This window comes from Thamnophis sirtalis, unplaced genomic scaffold (genome assembly GCF_051295495.1).
Source record: "Thamnophis sirtalis isolate CommonGarterSnake01/CBP01778 unplaced genomic scaffold, rThaSir2_p1.2 scaffold_4, whole genome shotgun sequence".
In the NCBI taxonomy this organism is placed as follows: domain Eukaryota; kingdom Metazoa; phylum Chordata; class Lepidosauria; order Squamata; family Natricidae; genus Thamnophis; species Thamnophis sirtalis.
This window is the reverse complement of record NW_028261384.1, coordinates 96749869-96775778: the sequence shown is the minus strand read 5'-3', so window position 1 is coordinate 96775778 and position 25910 is coordinate 96749869. Positions and strand designations below refer to the sequence as shown.

Sequence of the window (25910 nt, the reverse complement as noted above, 5' to 3'; positions counted from 1 at the left end):
CTAAGCCAAAAATGTATTCCATGCCCCCCTAAGGAGATGCGCGAATTGAGAAAATACATTGATGCAAACTTAGCGAGAGGATTTATCCAGCTTGCTAAATCTAAGGTTGTACTCCCAGTACTTTTTAAAGAGAAAAAAGATGGGGGAGGCTTTGCATTGATTTCTGCAGAATAAATGCAGTGTGTGTGGAAAACACCTACCCCCACTCCTCATGAATGACATGCTCAACCACCTGGCAAAGGGAAAGGTGTTTACAAGCTAGACCGCAGAGAAGCTTACTACCACTTGTGGATCAAGGAGGGTGATGAATGGAAAACAGCATTCAATTGCCCATTAGGCAGCTTCCAGTTTAAAGTCATACCGTTTGGGCTAAAGGGAGCCCCTGCAGTTTCCATGCAACTCATTAATGATCTGATGAGCACCTATACAAAGGAGTTCTAGTGTATTTGGACGATATTCTTATCTTTAGCAAAACTATGAAAGAACACATGAAACTAGTACGGCAAATCTTGAAAAAACTCCTAGATGACTTCCGGCTGTATTTCCAGTGCCATTGGAGACAAGGACTGCAAGCTCCACAGTCCCACTCTGAGCTGTCCCTGTTGGAGGGCTCTGAAAGGAGCCATAGTCATCCTGTAGGGGTGGTCAAGTAAAGGGGGGGGGGGCTTGCAGGTTGAGGAGAGCTGCATCTCTTCTCCCTGGCTTGGAAAATCCCCCTGCGAAGAGCAGCAGCAGTGAACATGGCTACCATGAAGCTGGGGGCAGCGACAACACCTAAGAAAGTGTAGGAATGAAAAGAGCAGTGAATAGAGACTGTGTTTCTGGGTGAGATGATTCTCTTTCTTTACACATTACCCCAAGGATTAAAAAAAAAATCCTAAAGAAGAGACTCTAAAAATGTAACTGTTTAAGTAGGAGAAAATATTTTTAAAGAGATCTATGCTGAAAAGTTAGTTGAGACTGCTATCTACTGATGAAAGGAAAAGTGACTCCTAGAAACCTGGAAATTTACAGAAAATACTTGATATTTGGTGGCTGTGATTTCTAGCTATTTATTGCCTTATGAAAGACACTTTATAAAAGAGAGGGTAGGAAGCTAGAATAAAAGACTAAAACTACAGAGTAGACTTAAAGAACTTGAAAAATATCAGATTATAAGAGTATTGAGTAAATGCTGGAATTGGCATTCCAGCATTTACTCAATACTTTATTTAAACAATTAACAATTAATTGTTTAAATTTAAACAATTCACCTTGTTTTGAAAGAAATGGAGATTGAATGAAACAAATATCTGCTGGAAAAAAAGGCAGTATGGAAATTTGAAAGAGAGAGCCCCATTTAATAAACCATACTTCTAGGGTTTTGGATTCTCTGAATTCGATTGAGGCATGATTGTTTATTCTACTCTTATTGCTATTAAAGTAGTCTGATTGTAAATTGAAAGAGGCAGAAATAAAATTAGATAGGGGATATATTAGAATATAAATTGTTTATAGAATGAATAAAAATAATAGAAAGAATATAAGTTTACAGATGTTAGGCATTTTTCTTTTATGTACATTTAAATAATATAAAGAGGATTAAATTTGTTCACAATAGAAAAATGTTTAAATTGAACAAGAAAGATAGAGATGAAGATAGAGATGAAGATGAGGAGTTAGGCATTTTTTGTTTTTGTATGTTTGAACAATATAATGAGGATTATCTAAATTTGATAAATGTGATAGAGATCACTAATACTGTTATTGTGAATTGGATTAATATGAAAAAATGGATAACAATTCAAGCACAAAAAGGAGATGACATTAGACATTCTCCTTTTAAGTATGTTTAAATAATATAATGAGAATTATATAAATTTGATAAGTGTTATAGAGATTACTAATATTATTATTGTGAATTGGATTAAAGTGAATGATACTCAGAACAAACTCTGTTCACACACAATATGGGTGTATATTTAAAATGACACACACACACACACACATACACACACACACACATGAAAACTCCTAGCCATTAAGCTCTACGCTAAGCTGTCAAAATGTGAGTTCTACAAGACCTCTCTAGACTACCTGGGCTTCTGAGTGTCAAACAAGGGACTTGAAATGGACTCAGGAAAAGTTAAGGCAGTACTGGATTGATAGTCCCTTCACACCTGCAAGCAACTTCAAAGCTTTTTAGGCTTTACAAATTTTTATTGGAAGTTAATTCCCACATTTGCTGAGATAGCTCTGCCACTTACAGAACTATTAAAGATGAAGGGAATCAGCCCAAAGGCCCGGCACAACCAACCCTTAAATTGGACCCTTGATTGTCAACGGGCATTTGAAAAGTTAAAGGGACTATTTTCCAAGGAGCTAACCTTATGACACCCGGACTCCAAATGGCTATTTGTGGTACAGGCCGATGCCAGTGATATCACAGCTGCCGTAGTGCTTCTACAAGAAAATCCTCAGGGCCAACTGCAGCCTTGCACCTACATGTCGAAAAAGCTTACAGACACAGAATGGTGATAGGCCATATGGGAGAAAGAGGCCTAGGTGGTTAAATGGGCTCTCCTTACTTGGCAACACTTTTCAGAAGGCAGCAGTGTACCTTTGATGTCTGGACCTACCACAAGAACCTAGAGGCATTAGAAACTTCTAGGAAGTTGTCCCCTAAACAAGTCTGCTGGATGTAATACTTCAAGTGGTCAACTTTGTGGTAAAACATGTTAAGTCCTTGAACTTCCGACCTGGGCTGAGCTGAGTTTCACTGATTGGTTCCAGCGCGCCAGGGGACAGGCATGCCAAACGTAGCCGTGGATTGGCTGGCCGCCCGATATCAGTCTTACAAATAGCCATCAGATGGGCTCTCTTTTTGTCTGTTGTAGTTCTATGTTAGCTTGTTAATAAATGGTTCAACTGCAACTTGGCGTCTGGTGTTACCTCGGTTTGCGAACAAAACAAAACACATTCTAGGAGAAAAAAACAAGCTAGCTGATGCTTTAACAAGAAAACCCCAGTTCAACAGCTGACAAGAGGAAATAGTGCATGGAGCCATACCCTTTTCGCAACCAGAAGTCACTACTTAGAAGTCAAGCCTGGAATTGAGATGACCCAAAAGGAGACCCGTGACTGCGATCGTTAAGTCTGCCCTCCCCACTGACCAATGGATTAAGGACAACAAAGTCACCCTAACCTTGCGGGATGGCTTAGTTTGGAAGGGATCTAAACTGTATATCCTAGCCAGCCTAGGGCTACAGGTACTACAGCACAGAGACGACTCCCGGTTGCCTTGTCACTTTGGGTTTTTGAAAATCCTTCACTTAGCAAGGAGACAATTTTGGTGGCCAAAAATGAAAGCAGATGTGGAGGACAATGTAAAAAGCTGCTCCACTTGTGCAGCATGAAAATGAGAACAGAAAAAAGCCTGGTTTATTCAACTGATAGCTGACCCCAGCTGACCATGAGAAGGATCACCATGGATTTTATAGTTAAGCTCCCTAAGAATGGTGGGAGCACTGTCATTTGGAGAATTGATAGATCTATTCTCTAAGCAAGCTCATTTCATTGCTTACTCCAGATTACCCTCAGCTAAAAAACTGGCATAAATGTTCAACAAGCATATCTATAGACTGCATGGAATGCCTTGCTGAGTCATTTCCGACCAGGGAGTCCAATTCACAACTCCTTCTGGAAGGTGTTCCTATGAGCCATTGAATTCTCTCAAGAACTGAGCTCGGCTTTTCATCTGAGCATGAATGGAGCTTCAGAACGAGCAAATGCAATGGTGGAGCAGTACTTGACATGCTATGTATATTATCAACAAGACAATTGGGCAGATTTGCTACTGTTCACAGAAGTAGAGTACAACAATGCGGTACACAGCAGCACTGGTCTAACCCCTTTCCAAATCACTAGCAGAATGGACTTTGTGCCCATGCCTGAGTTACCCAGAGAGCCTCCATCCTCAATGACCCTAACTGAATGGATGGACTCACTCAAACGAGTGGGAAAATATCAAGTGAGTCCTCACCCAAGCTGCAGAGAAATACCCATGGCAGGCAGACAAACACTGATCTCTTCAAGCCCCCTTTAAAGTGGGAGACTGGGTCTATCTGTCCACTTTATCTTAGGCTAAGATTACCTACCAAGAAACTAGGTCCAAAATTCCTAGGACTGTTTCCCATAATGAAAGTAATAAATCCAGTAACTGTGCAGCTTAACCTTCCGCACTTGTTAAAGAAGGTGCATCTGGTGTTTCATAGCAGTTTGCTGAAACTAGCAACTAGCTTGGAGATAAGACCAAGAGATCAACCAACTCCCAGGTCAAGTGTAGTACAAGGGAAAACACATTATGAAGTGCAGAAAATATTGGACTCTAGAATGCAAAAAGGTCATTTACAGTATTTAATCCATCAGAAGGGGTAACCTTTGTCTGAGGCCACAGATGAAAAGCTGGGATATGAAAATGGATAGATTGGTGAAACAGTTTCATGAAAAATTCACTGGTAAGCCAAAGGGTGGTCAGAGAGACTTTAGACCCTTGATCCTTACCCCATTACTTGTCTATTTTCTGGATGTTCTCATCGCTTGAGAGGATGCAACCTGCCAGTCCTGGATCCATCTTTGATCAGACTTTACAGGGCTGCCACAGTGGGAACGGGAGAATAGCAAAGGGAGTAAATCATAACATTCTTTCACATGAGATCAAGGTCAGGCTGCTGGCACCTGGAGGGGAGTGAATGAAGTTTGGAGGCAGCTGAGATGGGATTGATTGGGCCATGTGATGTGAATGTCACTGGACAGAGCAGAATGTGAGTTTTAGTATGGGTGGGGAAAATGCGGGATATCAAATTCGGGTTTTCCCCAGATGTGCCAATATGACTTCTCTAATGAAATCTTACTTTGATGGACTTTGCCTGAGTTCTGAATTGCAATGAAGAGTTAGTTGGAATGCTGACATCCAGATCTATACTATGAAGCTATTCATTTTCTATTTGGAATCTATCTTGGGTAGCTAAAATGGAGGAGTCCTTTAAATTAGGCTTCCCAATAAAAGCAGGTTTTCTTGAAATCACACCCAGGGTTTGCAAGTGAAGTCTTTTTAGTTAGGACACAATTCAAGAAATCTGCCTAACATGCACAATCCCCCCCCCCACATATTTTAATAAGACCAGGCAGAGACTTTAACACATGGACTCACTACAATACATCAGTCTTGATAAATTTTGGTTTTTTCATTGAATAGTGTGTTCTGAAAAGCCAAGTTACTTGGCTAGATTAAAATGTACTGCATTGTGAATTCACACAATCAGAAAGTCATATAAATATGGCTCTTATTTTGTTTTTGGCAGATCTGTTAATTCTGGTCTGTTGGATGTTTTCTTTTTCAAGACTTTTTAATGTGTCAATGTCTCAATGGATGGCAGCATCTGGTTGGCCTTTTAAGGAGTTTAAAAATTAAATTGAGTCAAATTTAAACATTGGACAAGAGACCACCAGGGAATATCATGGCGACACTTTAGCCCAGATTGGAATATTTTAAAAAATCCTGAAAATGTAGTAATAAACCCATGAATTTGGTGTGATAGTTATGACATCTGTCTAGAAAACCAAAGGACCATGCATGTTTTCCTTAGACACAAAATCAGTTGGGAAACTTTGGGCTAGCCACTTTCTTTTGGTCCTAGGAAGAAAGCAATGGCAATCCTCTTCCAAAAAAGCTACCAGGGAAATTGCAGGATCTAGTCCTGCATAGGAGTCAGCACTGACTTGATAAACAAACAATAAAAAAGCAAAGGAAAACAACCACAACTACTTGTATAGTGATGCCAAAAAAGCCTACACTGACATACAGAGTTTTTAAGGATCAGGCAGCATATATTTAAATATTAATAAAACATTTATATATTCATATGGTCACCAGGAATTCAGTTCATCATTTACCTTTTTAAAAGGCACAAATTTATAGACATGGCTTTCTGGACCATCTTGTATTATAAATCTGTGCCCAGAATGATTGTCAATCAGGCAGCTATTCAAACACCAATCCCCTTGATCAGGAAAAAGATAATACTGTACATGATATTATAAACCAAGCAGGAAGGAATAATGCAAAATTGCAAGAAATCAAGAGAAATAGAATAAGGAAGGTATAACACTATCAAATTACGATGTTAATTTGAATTGTTCTCATCATAAAGGGATTACAAATCCTACAAAATAGAAACATCTATTTTATTATTTGAAATGGATTTTCTCAGTCCAGAGGTGGTATTCAGCAGGTTCTGACCAGTTCTGGAGAACCAGTAGCAGAAATTTTGAGTAGTTCAGAGAACCAATAAATACCACCTCCGATTGGCCCTGCCCTCATCTATTCTCTGCCTCCCGAGTCCCAGCTGATCAGGAGGAAATGGGGATTTTGCAGTAACCTTCCCCTGGAGTGGGGAGAGAATGGATATTTTACAATATTCTTCCCTTGCCACCAAGCCACACCCACCAAGCCATGCCCCGCCCTCCAAGCCATGCTCACAGAACTGGTAGCAATTTTTTTTAATCCCACCATTGTCTCAATCGGCTTGTCATCCCTCTCTCCTTCCTCCTGCATAGTCTGTACAATGTACAATCTACTCCTACATAGTCTGACCTAGCACACTAAAAAAAATAAAATAAATCCAACTGTAAAGCTGGCAATACTATAAAATTGTAAATAACAAGTTCTCAGGAGCTTTTCATTATGGATACCTTTGCTTTCTATGTGAGCTGGGAGGGGAGAAGAGAATATATATATATATATATATATATATATATATATATATATACCAGCAAAGCCATACTTGTCAACATAGCTGTGTATTTTAAAGGGTTGCAGCAGACCAGGAATAAATGAGGATCCTGTATAAAAAATTCAAGGCCCATGTAGCTAAGTTTTTTTCTGGCTCCAATGTATGGCTCACTTTCTTAGTTACAGCATGCTTACCTGTGCCCAAAATCTTTGAAGGGTCCTTTGTTCCATGGCTTTCACTTTACTGTTGCTATTCCTTATCCTATTTCCATTTCACATGTACAGCCTAATTTTTCCCCCATGAGGTTCATCCATTACCTAGCTGCCTTTCTGACCCATGGCATAACACAATGTAGGACAGCCTTTTTCCTTCCCACACATCTATCTTAAAGCATGCCAGAAATAATGTGAAAAGCAGCAATATGTGTGACACAGTATAAGAGCAGCTGGGTTTTGAGTCACCAAATCTCACTGAAATTTACTACCTTGCTTTTGGTCTGTAAGCCTCAGATGGTGATTGTTGTATTGACCAATGTCATATACTTCATTGTAAGCTTAATGTATTTTCAGAGATTTACTTTGGAATCTCTTGTTGAAACTATTAATGTATTACTAGGGATTTTCCATCTCAATTCTTTTGCTTGTAAAATACAATTTGTAGGGGGAAAAGCCATGGAAAATTCCAGGCGTTTGAAGATTTCACATTCTTTTGCTTTTGTTTTTAGAAGTTTCCCCTATTGCATTGATCCACTATGATTTACTTACTGGAATATCCACATACTTCATGTGAAGTCACCTTGCTTATCATTTTTCCTTCTATTTTTTAAACCAAGCATATCCAAAGACAATTTTCACAAAATCCTGAGTTTAAATCAAAAGATAACAGCAATATCTCTGTAATATTGGATAAAATTATATTAAATTTGGTGCAACTGAAACATGTTGTAAGATATTCCTTTTATATACTACATTCCAACATTTGAGTCATCTAAAGTTTGATGATGAATGTATTATTAAATTCTAAATATTATTGAAATTCATACACAGTTCTCCATAGACTTTGCTCCATACAAATGATTATTATATGACTTACTGCCTCATACAGTATGATAATAAATCATTGTTTTATAGGCATAGCTGAATGGGAATCATGATTCCCTAGAACTCATTTAATAGAAAATGTCTCAAGGTGGAGGTTTACTGAAGGGGTCTTAAGGAGTAAAATGCTTGCATCTAATGCTTTGAGCTCCTGTCCTCCAGCTTCTGCCAACCTGGCAGGCCGAAAGTGAGTAACTATAAGTTGGTAGGGACCACTTTGATGGGCTCATTAATGGAGTCATGAAAAGAACCCTTACTTGGGCATTCCCTGGGCAACAATGATGTCACAATAATCATTTCAATCTGGAAGTGCCCTTGGTGCTTTCAACGTGAAGAGGAATGGGGGATCATCAAAAATGTTCACCAGGATGGGTGAACTGTAAATTATTTTTGCATAGAATTTAAAAATGATGTTTGCATAGCACCATTTAAGGACCAGTCCCATAAGTAGTATTTCAGTGCATATAAATAGATTGCCAAGCTATTAATTCAATATATTTTATGTATATGGGGATGGGGGCGGGGGAGAGAAAATTAGTTAATTAGGATTATAGGACTAAATGTCTATGGTGATTCTCAGTCATCAGGTCATGATGATCAAATGTGCTTTTTGAAGAGGCAACTGGACGAGAAAGTATAAAAATCTACTGGGTTAAGATGCTGGCACAATAATTTAAGAATTTTAACTTGCCTACATTAGGGACATAGGAAAAGCACCATTAAGGCCAAGTATACTTGTAAACAGTATTAGTTCTGCAAAAGGGTGGAATTTTCTCTAGTAAGGAAACTGTGGTAGCAGCAGTGAGAAAATGTGGGAGTACTACAGATGCATGCCAGTATCATGTGGTTCTTCCATAAAATGTGAGTGACTGAATCATAGCAATTTCATAACAACAGCTCACATGAAACCCCTGCCCCCTGTGTTTCTTACTAAACCTCTTTCATTTTTATGGAATCATTCCCCACCTATTTGGACCATTTCTTTTCCTTCTATTATTTTTTTGAATCATTGTGCTTATTTGGCTTGGGAACTGTAAGGCCAGTGTGAACATTCAGTTTGGTGTTATTTTGACGAAGTGGATTGAGATCTGATCAGAGAATTTTGCAATGGCACAGCAAACTAGCCTCAAGGATGAGGGGGAGGGGGGAAACGACCTTGGGCCTCATGTTATCATGAGGTACAACCAGACAGTCCAGTAAGGGGAAGGCTGAAGATTAGTTTTGCCCTTAACTTGCCTATATAAGGAGACTTTCAAAGGTTTACTTTGTTTTCACTCTTCCGTTTTGCACTGCTTCTGCAGGTGAAACCATGCCTACTACTTTTTCCACCCACAGCATGTCCTCTGGAAGCATGCAAGGACCCAGGGGAAGACGCCTGCTTGCCTTAAGCAGTTCTCAGGCAGTGCCAAGTATCCACAGGGCTAGAGGGGACATGGCTAAACTGTCATATGGTGATGGGCAGGCATTTATGGACACAAATATTCTGCACATGAATGAAAAGGGCACCATGAAAAATCTGAATGACCGCCTGGCTGCCTACCTAGACAAAGTGAGTAATCAGATAATGTTTTCCTAGTGGCAATGTCAGGGAAAAAGTAATACTATAAAGGTATGTCTATCTTTGTCTTTCGGGCATTTTTGTGGAATATGGGAGAATATAAGACAGCTACTTGACAAGGAAGATGTTTGTCTAAGTGACAAACATTCTAGCATTTTTTTCTGGAAGAAAGATACATGTGGCATCTTTCCAATTATTCAGTGTTAAAGGAATGATGTTGATAAATGTTTAGATGAATTATTAGATCATGTCCCTTCCTCTACCCAAGAAAGACAATGTTTGATAGAAAATTATGGAAGAGTATGATTTGAGAGGATAAGAGGAAGAAAATAATGGAGTCAAAAGCCAATAATTTTTCTTTGTTTCTGTCATCGGTATTCTATCTGTTCATGGCTTTCAAATATGCTTGTGGGATTAATCTTGTAAAGCTAAGGGACAAGATTTTTTGAGTGTACTTTATATTTTGTTTTGAAATATATTACTAAAAAAAACTACCTGATCTACACTGGCAGGGCATAGGAGGTCGTTTTTTCTTGAAACATTCTGATCTACTTTTTTTAATGGGTTTTATTTATTGAGGAGACTTGTTTTTATATTAGATTGGGGGGCATATAACCCTGGGAAGCTTACAACATAAAAAATAAACAGAAAAAGAAGATAGGAGTTTTAACAGTAAAATCATATTTTATGGTGTTGTAAGGCAACAACCCCCCCCCCCCAATACATCGGCCGTCAACCTCAAACCTTCTACCTTCCATTAGAAAAACTCATCTTGTGTGAAATAGTTTTCACAGTGCAACAGAGGTACTCCAGAACACAGCACAGTGATAATGATTTGAGCTTATGGATTAACAAAAAATAAATACATTTCTATAAGTGATTGTGGTCTGTGTTTTACTGGTTTTTGTGGTAAAAATGCTTTGGTTATGTAAGATTTATTTTCTTTGTTTTATATTGCAGAAAGTTATAAGTGAGACACTGAATTCAAACAATTTGGAAGTTAGCAAGGAAAGATTAATTGTAGGTTATTTGCAATAATTGTAGGTTATTTGCAATGGTCAGTGGTTGCTGTTTTAAATGTCTTGATACACTATCTTTTTATGGGATGGAAGTGGGGTAGGTATAATTTCCCCTGAACTCCATATGTTTGGTACCACAGAAATATTGTTTGATTACACTTTGATGCAATGTGTCATTAGCACGACAACACCCAGGATGGAATTGTCCTCTCACCATGGAGATGATATTCCCTGCCTACACAAATTAAAATTTCTGTCTTTATCTCTTGACATTTCTCTCAATTTATGAGCCTCTTTAAGAGCTGTAATTCTAAACACATGTTTAGAAGAGACAATAATTAACCCAGAATGTTGAATAGAGAAAATAGAGGATTTTGAAGTATAGCTAATCCTCCAGCACAGAAACAACTAAATAGATTGTAATCCACCGTCTCAGTATGAGAACATGGAATCATATTTGTAAGGATAGATTAAAATGACTTTTCTTTTCAGACTTGAGACAAAGCAAGACATAACAGAGCAGAACAGAAATAGTTCGAATTCCTTCCGTGGCAGGGACCATGTGTTTAGTCAATAGTGGTATTACACCACTTTCATTAATTTAAATACAATATATATGCAACTATGCAAATAAGCTTCCAATAATTTCCCCCCATTTAGTACTTTCTAAAGATTTTCAGATTGTATTTTTCTAGATACACTAGGAAATTTCATTTAGGAAATGTCATAGTGGATTCTGCCAATATAACTTTTGAAGACATCTAGTTTTCATGCTCCACTATTCTGTTTTCTCTGGTGATTTTAAAAAGACAGAAGTATTCTCTTTATCATTCTTCATCCAAATTTCAGGATGGAGCCAATCAGGGATTGATCAATAGATAAGTGTAGGATTAAGGTCTATTTCTCTTACTTTCCCCCTCTGTCTCTGCACTCTGTATTCCTACCAACCTGAGTAAAGCCATTTCCACACTGAGGACTTCCAATGGCATCATTCAGGCATTGGTGAGGGAAAATAAAGCCTGTTCTTTTCACAACTACAGCAACACAACAATAGTTCAATGACTTGAGAAGAAGATGCTATGCAGTAAGGAACTGGCCAAGTATACCTATGGCAGTTTTAAGAATGTATAGTCGGTTAAAGATGTGATCAAGGAAGGAAGGAAGGAATTGCAGGAGGAAAGAGGGGCTGGTTTTCTTCTGCCTTTCATTCAATCTTTCCAATCTAATTATTGACATTGGCTACATGAATGAGAGATTCTGGAAGTCTGAGGGCACCAGTTAGGGAAGTCAATTACTCATTCAAGACAGTCTATGTGTCTGTCGAATTATTCATTTATCTATGTCCAAAGCTGACAGTAGTTCCGCCTGATGATGATACTTAAAGTCAAATAGCAAAGCAAATCTAGAGAGTTTAAGATTCTGCCAGCTGCTCTTTATTCTGATATTCTAATTCAATTTTACTTTATTTTCCTTAAAACAAGGTGCTGTCCCTTGAAAAATCTAACATGCAACTGGAGCAGAACATCCAAGAGTACTACACAAAACAAGCATCAACTGGTACCCCTGATATGAATGCTTATTTCAATGAGATGACCCAGCTAAAGTCTGAGGTATTATGTTGAAATGTTTTTTCTCTTTTTTCCTGTTCGACATAGAATGTATTAGTGACCAATGTTTCCTCTAAGCTGCACGTCTGTGCGGCTGCGCACAAAAAAAGAAAACACCGCACATAAGTTTCAAACTGCAGCGCAATGATTCTTTAAATGTGACTGAAAATATCCCCCCTCCCTCCCTTCTCTCTCTGCACCGAACTCTCTCCTCTATCTGGTGATTGGTGAAATCAAGGAAGGCTCTGCCTGGCAACCAATGACGCTGCAGAAGGGAGAATTCCCATTAGTCCTATGGGGCTTCATCAATTCCTGGGGAAACATGATTCGCTGGTTGTAGCCTGCGTTTCTCTGCACATCCAGGGTTTCTTAGGCACTGTGTCGTCTGAAGTTCCGTTCTGGACTGGGCAGTCTTTCTGCGATCCCTTTGCTTCAGGGAGAGAGGGAACCAGTGTGGAATTGGAATGCCTAAGCCAAAGGGGTCCATTGGATTTTGAGACTTGAATTTTGAGCAGTACCAATCCTTTCCACTCTTTTCTTTCCCTTTATGTCCTTCTTTTATCTTCCTTTCCTTTTCCTTTTCTTCATCCTTTCCTTTCTTCTTTTCCATTTCCTTTCCTTTTTCCTTTCCTTCTTTTCCATTTCCTTTCCTTTTTCCTTTCCTTCTTTTCCATTTCCTTTCCTTTTTCTTTTCCTTTCCCTTTCCAATTTCCTTTCCTTTTTCCTTTCCTTTCTCTTTTCCTTTCCTTATTTCCTTTCCCCTTTTTCTTTTCCCTTCCCTTCCCTTTATCTCCCCTCTTCATTCTTTCCTTTCTTCTTTCCCATTTTCTTTCCTTTTCCTTTCCCTCTTTTCCATTTCCTTTCCTTTCTCTTTTTCTTTCCTTTTTTCCCCATTTTCATTCCTTTTTGCTTTCCTTTTCTTCTTTCCCATTTCCTTTCCCTCCCCCACACGTTCCTTCCTTCCTGGAAGTCTGAGGGAGAGGAAGGGGACCCTTTTCCTCCTTGCCCCTCTCCCCAACATCTGCTCTGATAGCAGTTACGGCTAAAAAAATGCAGGTGCTTAGGCATGAAAATGTGCCACTCAAACACTATACTTTTCTGCACACACTGAAAAAAAATTAGAGGGAACATTGTTAGTGACCTGAAACAAGACTGTCCCAAAATATTTTGTTTTTGAGGAAGAGATCAAGATGATGTCTCCCCATTTTATATATAAAAGTTAAACACATATTTTATTTTACATCAGTCACACTATTTTGTCCTGCACTACAGCTTAAGGTGGAAACTTCAGAGCAAAGAACTCTGGCATATGGCATGTGAGGTTATATCAATTTCTGTCCCTCAATGTTTGTTTCTTAAGTTAGTGGCTTTATCTTTCTCACACAATTACTTGCAGTGTCATAAAGCATGTCATAAAGCAGTGCTCAGAGGAAAGTACCAAGAGATGTGAACTTCCCGTGGTTTCTAGAAATGTTGAATTCTAACTTTATTTTCAAGAAATCTAAAAATTAAAAAAAGGGGTGAATGTGGATTTCCCCAAGCCTCAGGGTGCTGAGCTTCAAATGCCAACCCAATACTGGGCAGTGTGAAGACTCAGAAGGTGGAGGAAGGCAAGACAGCCACAGAGGGAGCCACAGGGGCTGGCTTGGCAATTTATGTCGAGACCATCTACTCCCCTTTCCAAGCCATAGTGGAAGCGGAAATGGCTGTGGAAGCAGAGTGTCAGCTGGGTACCTGGCCCAAAGAGCCAGTACCTGGGCAAGCCACACAGCCAGATTTGGACTCTGCAGGATGAGGCTACAGGAGCCAAGCTAACCCAAGAAGCAATGGCCAAAGAGATGCTGTCGAGCCGACAGATAAAGGATAGATTGGAACAGACCCCAGCCTATAAGTGGAGGGCATCGGGAACGGCAGACCCCAGATGCTCTTGGGAATGGGGACTTCCGCTACCATCACACAGCCAGTCATTGGTGGGCCTCCCAGAGCAGTTCAGCCAACTCCATGTGGGCAGCGGCTCTCCACTCCTTGGAACTGGGCAATCCCAGTGGGCCCTGCTCAACCCACATTTACTTTTCCAAACCTCAAGGCACAGCACCACCAAGTGGAGCATCAGCCTCATTCTATTCAACATGAAGTGGATCATGCCACAGCCTCCAGTGTTGGGCCCAGTCTACCAAGACAGTAACCCATGTGGAGTTTGGAACATGACAGCAGCAGGGCCCAATGGCTCAACTCAATTTGGCAATACCAGGGCCACAATCGAGGCTGGTGGGACTTAGTGTGCTGCCCCAGCAGCCTGTCTTTAGACTGTCTCCAATCAACAAGATCCCACCTGGGTGGGCATTCTCCCCTGGCCAGGGGTGGGTGCAATATCAGTGGATGTGGATGTTGCAGCCCATGCTCATCCAGCAACCACCGCTGTTCCAGCCACCAGTCATGGTTCCGCCACAAATACCAGGTCAGCAGCCAGTGTAAGATCCACTGCTGGCTATGTCCCAGCCACAAGTGCCTGCTCAACCACCCATGCAGTCCAACCATTGGCAGCTGCCCAGCAGCTGGTGCCAGCCCAACAGACTATCCCGCCAGCCACTTCTTCTCCAAGAATTAGAGCGACCTTTGATGGGCCAGCTAGTCTATTTCCTCAACCAAGTCTGGATGTACATTGATTATTATGGAGATCCATCCCAACCAACCAGGAGTTAATTTTGGTGATTGCAAATGACATGAATCAGGGAGAAGTGGTGGAATGAATAGCTGAGCTTCATGAAGAAGCCCCTGAGCCAGACGATGCAGATGAATTTGTCTAGCTGCTCTGAGGCTGCTTCAAGCACATGGCCCATCAAATGGAGGCCAAGGCTCAAATCGAGGAATTGAAACAAGCTTAAGAAGGAGGCGTTGGCAAGAGACATTTAAAAAAAAAACTAACCAAAACTTCTTTGAAAATGCAAACAAACCAGGGAGGTGGTTAGCATATAAATTGAAGAAATATAAAGAGAAAGAGGGATGGAAAGTTGGAAAAGATGAATTAGAAACTACAAATTATTAAACTAGATGAGGAAAGAGAGATGTGCTATCAGAATGAGCAGAAAAAGAATATAGTGCAGGATTATTATAAGAAACTGTATGATGATATGATGATGACAGACAGATATTCGGAAGATAAAGCAATAAAATGTTTAAAGAAAGTCACACTGCCTAAAATTTCAGAACAAACAAAAATATGTTAAATGAAGAAATAAGGTTGCCAGAATTAATTGAGGCAATAAAAAAAACAAAAGAATAATAAAGCACAAGGTCCGGATGGGTTGCTAGTAGAAATGTATAAAGAGCCTACAGGATACGTTTGGACAAGTGTTGATTGAGATATACAATGCAGAATTAAATGAGACAAAGATTCCACTATAGAGGCAAATATTATATTGATTCCAAAAGAAAATACTGATTTAATGTTAATTAAAAACTATAGGTCTATCTCATTGATGAATACAGATTATAAAATATTTATGGTAATAATAGCTGAAAGATGGAAAAGGGTTTTAAATGAGTTTATACATGTGGATCAAAATGGGTTCTTGCCTAAAAGACAAATTAGGAACAATATGAGAATAATACTTGATACGCTAGAATATTATGAAATACATAGTGAGACACAAGCAGTATTGATGTTTCTAATGCCCCCAAAGCTATTGATAATGTCAAATGGAACTTTGAACAACTAATGGATTTCAGGGATAAATTCTTAAATATGTTCATGGCTATATATTCCAAACAGGAGGCCAAAGTATTAGTGAATGGAGTGGTGACACAAAATTTTAACATCCGGAAAGGTACTACACAAGGGTATCCATATCCCAAATGCCATTTATATTGTCTTTGGAAGTACTAACAAGAACAATAAGAAAAGATATACAGATTAGGAGGAGGAGTCAATGTTGTGATGATACGGACGTGTGGTCTTGATGCTCCGAGAACACAGCCGATACTTTTGCCGCTAGGTGGTCCAATTGGACCTAAAGCGTCCCGAAGAGACAGTGAACAGGAAGAATACATCTTGCTGACCTCAGGGATAATGCAAAGTCCCTGATCGATGCAAGAGAAGCTTTTCAAGCCAGTGACAAAAAATACAGCCAAGGCTACAGAAGAATCAAGCGGTGGAATTAAATTTGGAATGGTTTTGGACAGTGGATATCCTCCTTTTTAAATGCAGCAGCAGTGGTGCCAGCTTGGAAGACTTCCTGCCTGGCCTGCTGGCCCACCTGATGCAGTCTCCCCCTGCCTCCGCCTCCGCCTCAGTCTCCTCCTGCCCTCCTGGGGTGCCTCCTCTGCAGAGCCTGGCACTGCTCTCACTGGGAGGAGGAGCCATCCGGGGTCCGGTGGGTGCCCAGTTGAAGAAGAAGAGCGGCTTCCAGATCACCAGTGTGATCCCAGTGCAGATATTGGCCAGCCTCAGGTCCAACAACAGCATCACCGAAGACACAGAGAGTTACGACGACCTGGGCGAGTCGCACACCAAGGACTTGCAGCAGCCCTCCCCTCGCTCCTGGAGTCAATAGCCGAGCTGGCGATTGAGTTCTCCAGGCTTATGGTTCTGGGGGATTTCAATTTGCCTTCGCTCGGTGAACACTCTGATGGGGCGCAGGAGTTCATGGCTTCCATGACAGCCATGGGCTTGACCCAAGTAATTCGGGGCCCAACCCACTCAGCGGGTCACATGCTTGACCTCGTATTTCTCTCGGAGCAGTGGACTTGTGATCTTGGTTTGAGGGGTAGTGAGTTCATACCCCTGTCGTGGTCAGACCACTGCCTACTGAGGCTTGACTTTCGGAGACCAAACCCCCACTGTAGGGAGGAGGAACCGACCAGATGGTTCCGCCCCAGGCGACTTATAGACCCCTTGAGGTTCCAGACGGAGCTTGGGGTTATTCCTGATACCCTTGCCCACAGTCCGGTGGAGACTCTGGTTGCTGCCTGGAACTCGGCAGCGACGGAGTCTCTTAACCGGATTGGGCCACTACGGCCGCTCTGAGGCAGTGGATCCAGGAGGCCTCCTTGGTTCACCGATAAACTCCGGGAGAGGAAGCGCCGGAAGAGACGCCTAGAGCACTTATGGAGATCCAATAAATCCGAATCGAACCGAGCACTTCTAACATCTTGCATCAAGGAATACATCAGGGCAATCAGGACGGCGAAAAGAATTTATATTGCCATCTTGATTGCCTCCGCTGAGTCGCGCCCAGCCGCCCTGTTCAGGATAACCCGTTCCCTCCTAAATAGGAGGGATACGGGGGATCCCCTGATGCAGTCTCCCCCTGCCTCCGCCTCCGCCTCAGTCTCTTCCTGCCCTCCTGGGGTGCCTCCTCTGCAGAGCCTGGCACTGCTCTCGCTGGGAGGAGGAGCCATCCGGGGTCCGGTGGGTGCCCAGTTGAAGAAGAAGAGCGGCTTCCAGATCACCAGTGTGATCCCAGTGCAGATATTGGCCAGCCTCAGGTCCAACAACAGCATCGCTGAAGACACAGAGAGTTACGACGACCTGGGCGAGTCGCACACCAAGGACTTGCAGCAGCCCTCCCCTCGCTCCTGGAGTCAATAGCCGAGCTGGCGATTGAGTTCCCCAGGCTTATGGTTCTGGGGGATTTCAATTTGCCTTCGCTCGGTGAACACTCTGATGGGGCGCAGGAGTTCATGGCTTCCATGACAGCCATGGGCTTGACCCAAGTAATTCGGGGCCCAACCCACTCAGCGGGTCACATGCTCGACCTCGTATTTCTCTCGGAGCAGTGGACTTGTGATCTTGGTTTGAGGGGTAGTTAGTTCATACCCCTGTCGTGGTCAGACCACTGCCTACTGAGGCTTGACTTTCGGAGACCAAACCCCCACTGTAGGGAGGAGGAACCGACCAGATGGTTCCGCCCCAGGCGACTTATGGACCCCTTGAGGTTCCAGACGGAGTTTGGGGTTATTCCTGATACCCTTGCCCACAGTCCGGTGGAGACTCTGGTTGCTGCCTTGAACTCGGCAGCGACAGAGTCTCTTAATCGGATTGGGCCACTACGGCCGCTCTGAGGCAGTGGATCCAGGAGGCCTCCTTGGTTCACCGAGGAACTCCGGGAGAGGAAGCGCCGGAAGAGACGCCTAGAGGACTTATGGAGATCCAATAAATCCGAATCGAACCGAACACTTCTAACATCTTGCATCAAGGAATACATCAGGGCAATCAGGACGGCGAAAAGAACTTATATTGCCACCTTGATTGCCTCCGCTGAGTCGCGCCCAGCCGCCCTGTTCAGGATAACCCGTTCCCTCCTAAATAGGAGGGATACGGGGGATCCCCTGATGCAGTCTCCCCCTGCCTCCGCCTCCACCTCAGTCTCCTCCTGCCCTCCTGGGGTGCCTCCTCTGCAGAGCCTGGCACTGCTCTCGCTGGGAGGAGGAGCCATCCGGGGTCCGGTGGGTGCCCAGTTGAAGAAGAAGAGCGGCTTCCAGATCACCAGTGTGATCCCAGTGCAGATATTGGCCAGCCTCAGGTCCAACAACAGCATCGCTGAAGACACAGAGAGTTACGACGACCTGGGCGAGTCGCACACCAAGGACTTGCAGCAGCCCTCCCCTCGCTCCTGGAGTCAATAGCCGAGCTGGCGATTGAGTTCCCCAGGCTTATGGTTCTGGGGGATTTCAATTTGCCTTCGCTCGGTGAACACTCTGATGGGGCGCAGGAGTTCATGGCTTCCATGACAGCCATGGGCTTGACCCAAGTAATTCGGGGCCCAACCCACTCAGCGGGTCACATGCTCGACCTCGTATTTCTCTCGGAGCAGTGGACTTGTGATCTTGGTTTGAGGGGTAGTTAGTTCATACCCCTGTCGTGGTCAGACCACTGCCTACTGAGGCTTGACTTTCGGAGACCAAACCCCCACTGTAGGGAGGAGGAACCGACCAGATGGTTCCGCCCCAGGCGACTTATGGACCCCTTGAGGTTCCAGACGGAGTTTGGGGTTATTCCTGATACCCTTGCCCACAGTCCGGTGGAGACTCTGGTTGCTGCCTTGAACTCGGCAGCGACAGAGTCTCTTAACCGGATTGGGCCACTACGGCCGCTCTGAGGCAGTGGATCCAGGAGGCCTCCTTGGTTCACCGAGGAACTCTGGGAGAGGAAGCGCCGGAAGAGACGCCTAGAGGACTTATGGAGATCCAATAAATCCGAATCGAACCGAACACTTCTAACATCTTGCATCAAGGAATACATCAGGGCAATCAGGACGGCGAAAAGAACTTATATTGCCACCTTGATTGCCTCCGCTGAGTCGCGCCCAGCCGCCCTGTTCAGGATAACCCGTTCCCTCCTAAATAGGAGGGATACGGGGGATCCCCTGATGCAGTCTCCCCCTGCCTCCGCCTCCACCTCAGTCTCCTCCTGCCCTCCTGGGGTGCCTCCTCTGCAGAGCCTGGCACTGCTCTCGCTGGGAGGAGGAGCCATCCGGGGTCCGGTGGGTGCCCAGTTGAAGAAGAAGAGCGGCTTCCAGATCACCAGTGTGATCCCAGTGCAGATATTGGCCAGCCTCAGGTCCAACAACAGCATCGCTGAAGACACAGAGAGTTACGACGACCTGGGCGAGTCGCACACCAAGGACTTGCAGCAGCCCTCCCCTCGCTCCTGGAGTCAATAGCCGAGCTGGCGATTGAGTTCCCCAGGCTTATGGTTCTGGGGGATTTCAATTTGCCTTCGCTCGGTGAACACTCTGATGGGGCGCAGGAGTTCATGGCTTCCATGACAGCCATGGGCTTGACCCAAGTAATTCGGGGCCCAACCCACTCAGCGGGTCACATGCTCGACCTCGTATTTCTCTCGGAGCAGTGGACTTGTGATCTTGGTTTGAGGGGTAGTTAGTTCATACCCCTGTCGTGGTCAGACCACTGCCTACTGAGGCTTGACTTTTGGAGACCAAACCCCCACTGTAGGGAGGAGGAACCGACCAGATGGTTCCGCCCCAGGCAACTTATGGACCCCTTGAGGTTCCAGACGGAGCTTGGGGTTATTCCTGATACCCTTGCCCACAGTCCGGTGGAGACTCTGGTTGCTGCCTTGAACTCGGCAGCGACAGAGTCTCTTAACCGGATTGGGCCACTACGGCCACTCTGAGGCAGTGGATCCAGGAGGCCTCCTTGGTTCACCGAGGAACTCTGGGAGAGGAAGCGCCGGAAGAGACGCCTAGAGGACTTATGGAGATCCAATAAATCCGAATCGAACCGAGCACTTCTAACATCTTGCATCAAGGAATACATCAGGGCAATCAGGACGGCGAAAAGAACTTATATTGCCACCTTGATTGCCTCCGCTGAGTCGCGCCCAGCCGCCCTGTTCAGGATAACCCGTTCCCTCCTAAATAGGAGGGATACGGGGGATCCCCTGATGCAGTCTCCCCCTGCCTCCGCCTCCACCTCAGTCTCCTCCTGCCCTCCTGGGGTGCCTCCTCTGCAGAGCCTGGCACTGCTCTCGCTGGGAGGAGGAGCCATCCGGGGTCCGGTGGGTGCCCAGTTGAAGAAGAAGAGCGGCTTCCAGATCACCAGTGTGATCCCAGTGCAGATATTGGCCAGCCTCAGGTCCAACAACAGCATCGCTGAAGACACAGAGAGTTACGACGACCTGGGCGAGTCGCACACCAAGGACTTGCAGCAGCCCTCCCCTCGCTCCTGGAGTCAATAGCCGAGCTGGCGATTGAGTTCCCCAGGCTTATGGTTCTGGGGGATTTCAATTTGCCTTCGCTCGGTGAACACTCTGATGGGGCGCAGGAGTTCATGGCTTCCATGACAGCCATGGGCTTGACCCAAGTAATTCGGGGCCCAACCCACTCAGCGGGTCACATGCTCGACCTCGTATTTCTCTCGGAGCAGTGGACTTGTGATCTTGGTTTGAGGGGTAGTTAGTTCATACCCCTGTCGTGGTCAGACCACTGCCTACTGAGGCTTGACTTTTGGAGACCAAACCCCCACTGTAGGGAGGAGGAACTGACCAGATGGTTCCGCCCCAGGCGACTTATGGACCCCTTGAGGTTCCAGACGGAGCTTGGGGTTATTCCTGATACCCTTGCCCACAGTCCGGTGGAGACTCTGGTTGCTGCCTGGAACTCGGCAGCGACGGAGTCTCTTAACCGGATTGGGCCACTACGGCCGCTCTGAGGCAGTGGATCCAGGAGGCCTCCTTGGTTCACCGAGGAACTCCGGGAGAGGAAGCGCCGGAAGAGACGCCTAGAGCACTTATGGAGATCCAATAAATCCGAATCGAACCGAGCACTTCTAACATCTTGCATCAAGGAATACATCAGGGCAATCAGGACGGCGAAAAGAACTTATATTGCCACCTTGATTTCCTCCGCTGAGTCGCGCCCAGCCGCCCTGTTCAGGATAACCCGTTCCCTCCTAAATAGGAGGGATACGGGGGATCCCCTGATGCAGCCTCCCCCTGCCTCCGCCTCCGCCTCAGTCTCCTCCTGCCCTCCTGGGGTGCCTCCTCTGCAGAGCCTGGCACTGTTCTCGCTGGGAGGAGGAGCCATCCGGGGTCCGGTGGGTGCCCAGTTGAAGAAGAAGAGCGGCTTCCAGATCACCAGTGTGATCCCAGTGCAGATATTGGCCAGCCTCAGGTCCAACAACAGCATCACCGAAGACACAGAGAGCTACGACGACCTGGGCGAGTCGCACACCAAGGACTTGCAGCAGCCCTCCCCTCGCTCCTGGAATCAATAGCCGAGCTGGCGATTGAGTTCTCCAGGCTTATGGTTCTGGGGGATTTCAATTTGCCTTCGCTCGGTGAACACTCTGATGGGGCGCAGGAGTTCATGGCTTCCATGACAGCCATGGGCTTGACCCAAGTAATTCGGGGCCCAACCCACTCAGCGGGTCACATGCTCGACCTCGTATTTCTCTCGGAGCAGTGGACTTGTGATCTTGGTTTGAGGGGTAGTGAGTTCATACCCCTGTCGTGGTCAGACCACTGCCTACTGAGGCTTGACTTTCGGAGACCAAACCCCCACTGTAGGGAGGAGGAACCGACTAGATGGTTCCGCCCCAGGCGACTTATGGACCCCTTGAGGTTCCAGACGGAGCTTGGGGTTATTCCTGATACCCTTGCCCACAGTCCGGTGGAGACTCTGGTTGCTGCCTGGAACTCGGCAGCGACGGAGTCTCTTAACCGGATTGGGCCACTACGGCCGCTCTGAGGCAGTGGATCCAGGAGGCCTCCTTGGTTCACCGAGGAACTCCGGGAGAGGAAGTGCCGGAAGAGACGCCTAGAGCACTTATGGAGATCCAATAAATCCGAATCGAACCGAGCACTTCTAACATCTTGCATCAAGGAATACATCAGGGCAATCAGGACGGCGAAAAGAACTTATATTGCCACCTTGATTGCCTCCGCTGAGTCGCGCCCAGCCGCCCTGTTCAGGATAACCCGTTCCCTCCTAAATAGGAGGGATACGGGGGATCCCCTGATGCAGTCTTCCCCTGCCTCCGCCTCCGCCTCAGTCTCCTCCTGCCCTCCTGGGGTGCCTCCTCTGCAGAGCCTGGCACTGCTCTCGCTGGGAGGAGGAGCCATCCGGGGTCCGGTGGGTGCCCAGTTGAAGAAGAAGAGCGGCTTCCAGATCACCAGTGTGATCCCAGTGCAGATATTGGCCAGCCTCAGGTCCAACAACAGCATCGCCGAAGACACAGAGAGTTACGACGACCTGGGCGAGTCGCACACCAAGGACTTGCAGCAGCCCTCCCCTCGCTCCTGGAGTCAATAGCCGAGCTGGCGATTGAGTTCCCCAGGCTTATGGTTCTGGGGGATTTCAATTTGCCTTCGCTCGGTGAACACTCTGATGGGGCGCAGGAGTTCATGGCTTCCATGACAGCCATGGGCTTGACCCAAGTAATTCGGGGCCCAACCCACTCAGCGGGTCACATGCTCGACCTCATATTTCTCTCGGAGCAGTGGACTTGTGATCTTGGTTTGAGGGGTAGTGAGTTCATACCCCTGTCGTGGTCAGACCACTGCCTACTGAGGCTTGACTTTCGGAGACCAAACCCCCACTGTAGGGAGGAGGAACCGACCAGATGGTTCTGCCCTAGGCGACTTATGGACCCCTTGAGGTTCCAGACGGAGCTTGGGGTTATTCCTGATACCCTTGCCCACAGTCCGGTGGAGACTCTGGTTGCTGCCTGGAACTCGGCAGCGACGGAGTCTCTTAACCGGATTGGGCCACTACGGCCGCTCTGAGGCAGTGGATCCAGGAGGCCTCCTTGGTTCACCGAGGTACTCCGGGAGAGGAAGCGCCGGAAGAGATGCCTAGAGCACTTATGGAGATCCAATAAATCCGAATCGAACCGAGCACTTCTAACATCTTGCATCAAGGAATACATCAGGGCAATCAGGATGGCGAAAAGAACTTATATTGCCACCTTGATTGCCTCCGCTGAGTCGCGCCCAGCCGCCCTGTTTAGCATAACCCGTTCCCTCCTAAATAGGAGGGATACGGGGGATCCCCTTCAGGGTAGGGCTGAGGATTATGTCCAGTTCTTAGTGGACAAAGTTGCTCGGTTTGGGTCGGACATGGACTCCGATTCCGCAGATCCAGCCGAGGCACAAGGGGATAATCTGGTAGACCATCGCTGGGTTGAGTTTCAGGATGTTGCCCCTGAGGACGTGGACAAGGCCATGAGAGCTGTGAGTGCCTCCACATGTGTGCTGGACCCGTGCCCCTCCTGGCTGGTTGCTAACAGCAAGGAGGTGACACGGGGCTGGATCCAGGCAGTTGTTACCGCCTCCCTTCAGGAGGGGGTCTTTTCCCCCAAACTTAAAGCGGCGGTGGTGAGACCCCTCCTGAAGAAACCATCTTTGGATCCAGCCGTTCTTAACAATTATCGTCCAGTCTCCAACCTCCTCTTTGTGGGGAAGGTTGTTGAGAAGGTGGTGGCCTTTCAGCTCCAATGGTCCTTGGAGGAAGCTAGTTATCTTGACCCATTCCAGTCCAGCTTCAGGCCTGGCTACAGCACAGAAACCGCTTTGGTCGCATTGACCGATGACCTCTGGAGAGCCAGGGACGGAGGCTACGCCTCCATCCTGGTTTTCCTTGACCTCTCAGCGGCTTTCGATACCATCGACCATGGTATCCTTCTGCGACGACTGCGGGAGGTGGGGGTGGGAGGCACTGTTTTGCAGTGGTTCTCCTCTTACCTCTCGGACAGGTCGCAGTCGGTGTTAGTCGGAGGGCAGAGATCGACCCCTAGACCCCTAACATATGGGGTGCCGCAGGGTTCGGTCTTGTCCCCCCTACTTTTCAACATCTACATGAAACCGCTGGGCGAGATCATTCAGCGGCACGGGATAAAATACCACCAGTACGCGGACGATACTCAGTTGTATCTGTCCGCCCCGTGCCAACTCAATGAAGCGGTGGACGTGATGAGCCAGGGCCTTGAAGCTGTTAGGGACTGGATGAGGGCTAACAAACTCGTGCTCAACCCAGATAAGACCGAGTGGCTGTTGTGTTTCCCTCCCACTAATTCGGCAAGTATTCCATCTCTCAGGCTGGGGGGTCAAACACTACGCCCCTCAGACAGGGTCCGCAACTTGGGAGTCCTCCTGGACCCACAGCTGACTTTTGAACACCATTTGTCAGCTGTGACCAGGGGGGCATTTGCCCCGGTTCGCCTGGTGCACCAGTTGCGCCCCTACCTGAACTGGGAGGCTCTCACAACAGTCACTCGTGCCCTTGTGACCTCTAGGCTGGAGTATTGCAATGTGCTCTACATGGGACTGCCCTTGAAGAGTATTCGGCGACTTCAGCTAGTCCAGAATGCGGCCGCGCGAGCGATTGTGGGTGCACCTCGCTTCACCCACATAACACCTATCCTCCGTGAGCTGCACTGGCTACCTGTCGATCTCCGGGTACGCTTCAAGGTGCTACTTATCACCCATAAAGCCCTTCATGGTAGTGGATCTGGGTACTTGAGAGACCGCCTACTGCCAATCACCTCCACTCGACCTATTAGATCCCATAGATTAGGCCTCCTCCGAGTCCCATCTGCCGGTCAATGTCGACTGGCAACCATGCAGAGGAGAGCCTTCTCGGTGGCAGCTCCGACCCTATGGAACGATCTCCCCGTGGAGATTCGTACCCTCACCACCCTCCAGACCTTCCGCACAGCCCTCAAAATCTGGCTATCCCGTCAGGCCTGGGGCTAAAGACTGTAACCCACCCGAATGGTATGAATGTTGTGTTTTTTAATGACGTATTGTCCTATGTGTTAAATGTTTGTTTCCCCCCCCTTTTGAGTTGTAAGCCGCCCTGAGTCCCCCCAGGGAAAAGGGCGGCATATAAATAAACTTAAAGACTAAAGACTAAAGACTTCTCCTCCTCCGAGATCCTGAACGTCTTGCTCTCCTGGGCCACCCACTTGGGGGAGCCTGAGCGCAGCTTCTTCCCCCAACAAGACAAATCAGGAATAACACTAGAATAATAGCAAATATTTTAGAGTACTATGAGGCGCATCCAGAGAAACAAGTGGCACTTGTCTTTCTGGATGCACAGAAGGCATTTGACAATTTTAATTGGGAATTCATGATACAACAAATTAAGAACATCAAATTAGGGGACCAATTTGAAAGATTAATAGAAACGATGTACTCCACCAAAAGGGCAAATATTGGCCAGCCTCAGCTCCAACAACAGCATCACCGAAGACACAGAGAGCTACAACGACCTGGGCGAGTCACACACCAAGGACTTCTCCTCCTCCGAGATCCTGAACGTCTTGCTCTCCTGGGCCACTGACTTGGGGGAGCCTGAGCGCAGCTTCTTCCCCCAACAAGACAAATCAGGAAT

At 45.9% G+C, this 25910-nt stretch overlaps 1 protein-coding gene across 1 annotated transcript in view; it reads left to right on the top strand.

Annotated features, from left to right (window-relative positions):
* The first annotated feature begins 9179 nt into the window (after nucleotides 1-9179).
* The window catches only part of LOC106537608 (keratin, type I cytoskeletal 17), a 40199-nt gene continuing 23468 nt past the window's right edge, over nucleotides 9180-25910 (top strand). Inside the window, exons 1-2 of the mRNA XM_087711873.1 lie at nucleotides 9180-9419; nucleotides 11929-12057. Of these exons, the coding sequence (XP_087567999.1) occupies nucleotides 9180-9419; nucleotides 11929-12057 (369 nt within the window). The remainder of the gene's footprint in view (nucleotides 9420-11928; nucleotides 12058-25910) is intronic.